This window comes from Protobothrops mucrosquamatus, unplaced genomic scaffold (genome assembly GCF_001527695.2).
Source record: "Protobothrops mucrosquamatus isolate PMUCROS unplaced genomic scaffold, P.Mucros_1.0 scaffold850, whole genome shotgun sequence".
In the NCBI taxonomy this organism is placed as follows: domain Eukaryota; kingdom Metazoa; phylum Chordata; class Lepidosauria; order Squamata; family Viperidae; genus Protobothrops; species Protobothrops mucrosquamatus.
This window is the reverse complement of record NW_015387105.1, coordinates 421400-428833: the sequence shown is the minus strand read 5'-3', so window position 1 is coordinate 428833 and position 7434 is coordinate 421400. Positions and strand designations below refer to the sequence as shown.

General features: G+C 35.3%; 1 protein-coding gene across 1 annotated transcript in view; it reads left to right on the top strand.

Moving 5' to 3' along the window:
* Positions 1-7434, top strand: part of MTR (5-methyltetrahydrofolate-homocysteine methyltransferase) — a 78706-nt gene that overhangs the window by 38118 nt on the left and 33154 nt on the right. Inside the window, exons 15-18 of the mRNA XM_015819027.1 lie at positions 115-300; positions 1533-1712; positions 3107-3223; positions 3327-3467. Coding sequence (XP_015674513.1) covers positions 115-300; positions 1533-1712; positions 3107-3223; positions 3327-3467 — 624 coding nt within the window. The remainder of the gene's footprint in view (positions 1-114; positions 301-1532; positions 1713-3106; positions 3224-3326; positions 3468-7434) is intronic.

Genomic DNA, 7434 nt, shown 5'->3' with positions numbered 1-7434 from the left:
GCAAGACCTTTTCTCTCTGCCTTGGATGTGCATCCACACAATTCAGACTTAACTATTTATTGGTTTTGAAGATCATTATTATTTTTTTAATGTTGGTCCTTTTTTTATCCTCAGGTGCCCCTTTGCATTGATTCCTCAAACTTCTCTGTAATAGAAGCTGGATTGAAGTGTTCGCAAGGCAAATGCATAGTGAACAGCATCAGTCTAAAGGAAGGTGAAGAGGATTTCCTAAGAAAAGCAGGAACAATTAGGAGATATGGAGCAGCAGTGGTGGTTATGGCCTTTGATGAAATGGGACAGGTTGGTGACACTTTCCTGACCCACTAGAAATTGCCCAAAAGGGCATAGGAACGTTTGTCCTATCTGTGTTCCTGTAAAAGGAATAGGAGGTAACTTAAACAAAGTAAAGTTACTCCTTGCTTAATGATGGTTCAAAGCTATGTCAGCCTTAGAAAGAGTACTTTGCAACCCATACTCACATTTATGACCGTCAGCCCCTCCCCACCATGGTCATATGATTGCATTTTGTGCATTTGGCAACCGGCTCACATTTACAACTGGTTGCAGTGTCCTGCAGTCATGTGATTGTGATTTGCAACAGTTTTTCTAGTTTGTGGCAAGAAACTCCACTGGGGAAGTCAGATTCTCTTAATGACCAGATGATTCGCTTAACCATGTGTTTTATTTAATGACTACTGTAAAATTTATTATAAACTTGGGTCTGGTCACATAGTGACTTGACTTATGACCATAAAGATTTATGACTGAAATTCTGGTCCCAATTGTGGTCATAATTTGAGGACTATCTGAGGGTCAAAATATGAGTTTGGGCAGTTAAATTGCAATGCTGAAATATTCACTGAACTAGTTAGCGTCTGAACCTATCACAAATAAAATAAAACATGAACTTACAAAGCATCATCACAAAACTGATAACAAAACAAAACAAAACATAGCATCACCATAGAATATAGAACATAGAATAATAGAGTTGGAAGGGACCTTGGAGGTCTTCTAGTCCAACCCCCTGCTCGAGCAGGAGAACCTATAACATTTCAGATAAATGGTTGTCCAGTCTCTTTTTTGAAAGCTTCCAGTGATGGAGCACCCACAACTTCTGAGGGCAAGCTGTTCCATTCTCACCATTAGCAAATTTCTCCTTAGTTCTAGGTTGCTTCTCTCCTTGGCTATTGTCACAAAGCATTATTTATTTGTTAATCTTATATCCTTATCATGATTTAAGTGGCCCAGATTTGCGAATATGGCATTCCCAGCCATTTCCCTATGAGGTCATGATCTGTTCACTTACCGGTAAATGCATTCCTTCAGCAAACAGCTTTCCATTGAGCAAACAAGCGGAGTTTAAATCATATTAATAATATGCAACAGTAACTGTAGCAATAGGTGTGTAGAGGAGTTTCCAATAACATCTTCAATTAATTGTTAATAGCAAAGTTAACTTCTCTATGGCTAACATTGGACAGAAAAAAACTAACCACTGTTCTTTCCACATGTTTGATTTTTCTTTTCAGGCCACAGAAACAAAAGAGAAAATTTCAATCTGCACCAGAGCCTATGACCTCCTTGTGAACAAAATTGGCTTTAATCCATGTGATATAATTTTTGATCCCAACATTTTGACTATAGGTACTGGAATGGAGGAACATAATTTGTATGCAGTTAACTATATCGATGCAACTAAAACAATAAAAGTGAGTCTAGGAAGTTAGGGAGTGGGATTTGGGTTCTTTTTTTTTTAAACTGATTTACTGATTTTATTTTAAACATTTGTCTACTGGCCTTTATAAGTAGTTGAGTAAGGCAAATGCAGTGGCTTAAATGGAACTGTACAACTTTTTATGTTGTACAATTTCGTCAGCTTTACTTCCAGTAGCAGCATTATTATAAATTATATAGTTGCTTAAAAATAACTCAGACCATTAACTGAATTGTATGTATACTTAGAGTAATTAAATGGAGCAATATTTGCCAAAAATTGACAGTTTGGCCAAAAGGTCTTTGACAACATCATGAAAGTTACTTCATTCAATTAGTACAAGATCCATTACTGTCTATGATTCTGTTTTGAGTTTGTATGGTAAACAGGATATTTTTGAGATTTTATTTTTGCATATGTATGTGATAAATTACCATAGATATATGATAAAAACATTTCCTACTTATATCTGTATTATTTGAGGTTACAGCTCAATCATTTTCTAAAGTTAATAAAAAAGGTAAAAGTAATATTAACATTATATCTCTGTATCTCTACATTTATATATTCCCCTTCAAACCAGATAGGTCAATATTATAGAAATGAAATATGATTTCTCCAGGATTATGGTTCCGAAACTTTGAAAAAGTTTGTTAGAAATGAATTAATATCTTGCCCATATGTAGATTGTAACACAATGAATATCCTTGTGTGAAAAGAATATCTATGTTGCATGACTTCTTAGTATACATAATGTATATGCTTCCCATTGTCTTCTATCATGTTTTAGGTAGATTGATAGCAACCAATGAATTAATCTTCTCTATTGAAGTTATGCAATGGTTAAGATACAACTTTCCTTGGGATGGGATTCAACCACAGTTCTCTGGTGTCCAATTGTAATATTGATTTCTTTGGGCTGCTCAGATTCATACAGAAACACCTGGCACCAGTAAGATAGTTTTGGGGTAAGAAATTATTTGCCTCCTAAAGAAACCGAGTAAGAAATTAGTGGCGTAATCTGTAGATTCCTCAGCTCTAGTTCTGAAGAGCGTATAAACTTTTTCACAACAGAATGAAAATAGTCAAAAAGAGAAGGAAGTAAAAACAAAATTCCAGTGAATTTTTATTTTTTATGGTCATAGAAAGATATACAAGACAAACCTCTTTGAATATAGGATAGGCTGGGTCTTGAGATGAACATTTTTCTGGACAGAGATTTTTTTTTGTTATTTGTCATATTTTTTTCCCCTGACTTAAGTGGCAGTCAGATAATATATGTATTGCTCTTTTGTACTGTTACTCCAGTGACCTGACAATGCTAACCACACCTAGTATCTATTCTTTCTTTGTAACATTTCATTATCTTGTTGGGACTTCTGTTGTTAGGAAAATTTGCCTGGAGCCAGAATAAGTGGAGGCCTTTCCAATTTGTCTTTCTCTTTCCGAGGAATGGATGCTATTCGAGAAGCAATGCATGGCGTTTTTCTTTTCCATGCAATTAAGGTAATCTGATGGTTTGGGCAAAATAGTTTGTGACTGAAAAATACTGTTGTAGAAGAAGCTATAATATCCATTGGTGTTTTTTCCCCCTTTTGTTTGTTCTCAGCATGGAATGGACATGGGGATTGTGAATGCAGGAAATCTTCCAGTGTATGATGATATCCAAAAAGAACTTTTACAGTTGTGTGAAGATTTGATTTGGAATAAAGATCCAGATGCAACAGAAAAGCTTCTGCATTACGCTCAGGTTATATTTTGCCTAAATTATTTTTAATACGCACGACTTAACTTTTAAACATGGATGCTGAAAGCCTGAAGAATTGCTTTGTGAATTATTCTTAAGTGATTTGGTTTGTTTACTTGGATGTAGCCACAAATGTCCCCTTGCTTCTCCCTCTTCCTTAAAGCACCTTGTATCAAATCATGCTGGGCTTGGGTGATTCTGGGGAAAAATATTGGCCTTTTTTGTCTTTCCCAAAGAAAAAAAAAGTAGAATTGTAGTTTACGAAAATACATAGATAAGCATCACAAGAAACGTATTTTTGCTTCAGAGTTTGAATTAAAACATAGTGGCATTTACTTAATTAGAATTAGTATGAATTAGAACATACTGGCATAATTTACTTAATTATTAAAACAACAAAGGAAAAATAAGAGAAAATATAAAACGCAACAAAAAACCCAGGACAATTATAGTTAATAACAAAATATGGTGTTCGTGATAAATGTGCAAACATGTGAAATATTTCTTAGTAAGATGCATGCTAATTTGTTATGTCCCAGAGTTGAAATGCACAAATTCATGTCCAACTGTAACAACAATGGTCCAGTAATCTTTCTGCATGCCAACATCTTCAAAAGCCACAGCCTTCTGAATCCCCAGCTGTGCATACTTGAAATATACATCTGTAGGGAGATCCTAATGATGTTCTTTGTGTGGAACCTTAAAATGTTGGAGTTTTTAATAAAGAGCAGCAAGTCACAAAGATGTGAGAGAAGGGGAAGGGATGGGACGGTTGGAAAACACAGAAGTACTGTCTTTTGGGTGGAGGATATTCATTTGTGGCCCACCTTTACAGGTGTACAAAACCTGGGTTTCTTTTGTCCTTATACTCAAGCAGATTCAGACATAAGGGGAGGTTATGTCAGGAACCATCTCCCCCTATGCCTGAAGAGAAAAGTTTTCAATCAGTGTGTGCTACCTGTTCTAACATATGCCGGTGAAACATGGACACTAACCTCACAATCGATACAAAAGCTACGAGTGGCGCAAAGAACCATGGAAAGATAAATGCTCAGCATTACAAGACAAGATAGAAAGACCCGCACATGGATTAGAGAACAAATGAAACTATACGATATCATCAAGAGAGTAAAAGAATTGAAAAGGAGATGGGGCTGGTCACATAGCAAGAAGAACTGATGGCAGGTGGACCAAGGCAGTGGATTCCACTTGATAAAAAGCTTCCACAAAGGAAACCTAAAACAAGATGGATCAATGACATCAGCAAGTACTACAGGCCCAACTGGCAAAAGAAAGCTCAGGACTCTATTGGTTGGAAACATGTGGAAGAGGCCTCCATCCTGCAGTGGACAGACAATGGCTAAAATGATGATGATTATGACTCAAGCAGGTAGTATGGGTAGCCCTCAACTTACAACTGTAATTGAGCCTGCAATTTCAGTCATAAGTCATGACGGTCATAAAGCGGGTCATCACGGTAACCACACCCAAATGTATGATCTTTTTTGCAGCAGTTGTTAAGTGAACATGGTGGTCACTAATTGAATACAGCAGTCATTAAAGAAATCCATTGTTTGCTTTGCGGTGTTTTCTTTCTGGAAAGTATAAGTAAATGTCAGTTTGTGAAGAAAATGATGTAAATCACGGTCCTGTAAATGTGGGTTGGTTGCTGAGAGCCCAAAATATGGTCATGTGACTATAGACAGGGACACCTGATGTAAGTCCTGTTTTTTTGGGGGGGGGTCCGTCATAACTTCAAGCAGTCACTAAACGACAGGTTGTAAGTTGAGGATTGTGTGTAAGTTTTACTCTCATTCTACAAGGAAAATACTACGGGAAAGAGCAACTTTGCCAACATTACCATTTAAAATAACTAGCATTTGGAATCAGAATTTGTTGGTTGACATACACCACAGTACATTTCTATAATGTAAATAATAAAATATTTTAAGTGGAAAGTGACTGGGATAGTACTGCAGAGCAGAGTAGAAAGGAGTGGGTTGTTCTATTAAGCTGATGGGCACGTTCCAGTTCAGATCAGTGTTTGATTCATTAGTGATTCGTTACGTGATACAACATAAACGATCACCAAGAGGGACTGTACTAAAGCCAAGTTAAGTTATTAGATTTTTAAAATAAAGTGTTGCTAGACTGGCTGGGGATACATTTAAATTATATTACCAGAAATAAAAGTCCAAAGCTCCATTTTTTTTGGCATTTTTATTTCTATTGAGGGAATATTTATGCTTTCCTGTCATACCTCTTTTAGAAGCAAAAGCTTTCTGGAATCAATCAGCAGCCGTTCGTGTTCGGATGTATAGAGTATCTTAGGCGTATGCCATGATTATGTAAGACCAGAGAGCACATGAAAGAGGGTAGGTCAGAATTTCATTAGACATAAATTTTCTGGACACTAATCAATTTGATAATGCTTGTAGTCCAGAACACTCCAGCATACACTGTACATTTCACCCACTGTCCTATGCAAGTAACTGTTTATCTGTATTCAAGTGTGAGATATGACAGATTGTGCCATATCATCAGACACGCATGCTAACCCTAAAGATCCAATGCAGCTTTGCATTGATCTGCAAGAAGCTGCTTCTTTTAAAAAAAATATTTTATTAATTTTTTACAATAACATTCTTTAGTGCTTAGTAAACAGCGTGTTGTCTGGGCTCATGTTTAAAAAACAATGATAATTTCTATAGTTCCATAATCAATATATTAATGATATATTTCTTTGATCTCTTCATCCAATAGTATTCTCCTTTTGTCAAGATTAAGCAAATATTATTCTTAAAATTCAATACATATAAAGTTACGTAAATATAAACCTTTTTCTTGTGTTTATACAAATAACGGTAACATCAGCATATAGCATCTTTTCTTATCAGTTTATATTTCAATTGTGTTTATAAAAGTCATCTTGTTAGGTCACTATATGTTCTGTTTTCAAGATTTTTATTTAAGCTTAATTTCCCCTCTGTGCAAACCATTCTTATCAGTCATAATTTTCTCAAAAGTTAATAACCTTTAAATATGCAAACTTTTCATTCACGTGCACCATCCCAATATTTTTACATTTCATATATTATAGAAATTACTATACTACTTATATATCTTATCTCCCTTGCTGTGAGACCCCTTTATATCCATAATTTATCTATTCTTTTAACCGTATTCAAACAGGTATTTGATCATATAGTATTCCATCTGGTAAGTCGCATCAAATCTCTCAGATCTGATTCTAGCCTTCTTCTTTTGCCAGGTAACTTTCCAAGTTAGTGTGTTTGACTTACCCAGGGGTTTTTCCTGTATTTTTGTGAATGTTGGGAATAGAAAAAACAAGTTAGATAAGACATGCATTTTTTGTCTCCCAAACTTTAATGATTGTCCTGGTTGCTCTATAGTCCATTTTACCCAATCTGTTTTCTTGTCCTCAAATTTATTTTGTAGTCTTAAGGGATAAGTTGTTTTTTCCAATTCTTGTGAATTTTTTCCCACTAGGATTAAATCATGTTTCCTTGTTTTGTTAAGTTCCATCTTTAAGTCTCTATTCTCAATTCTATATCCATTTATCTTTTTTATCTGCTCCTTCTCTGTTGTTTTCTGGGATTTTTGTTGTTGTAAAGTTAACTTAGAAATAGACTGATTTATATTTTCAAAGTTATTTTGGATTTCTTTGTGGTTTAAAGTCATTATTTATTTATTTATTTATTACTTATATTTATATCCCGCCCTTCTCCTTGCGGACTCAGGGCGGCTAACACCAGATAAAAACTACAAAATACCAAAACTACAGTTAAAACATGATTAAAAGACAAATATTAATAATTGGCCTAAGTAATTTAAAATTATTTTAAAACCCCCACTAAAAATTTCCCCTAGGCCAGTCCTGCAAGCTGAAATAACCATGTCTTAAGGGCGCGGCGGAAGGAAGGGAGATCAGGGATCACCCTGATCTCTG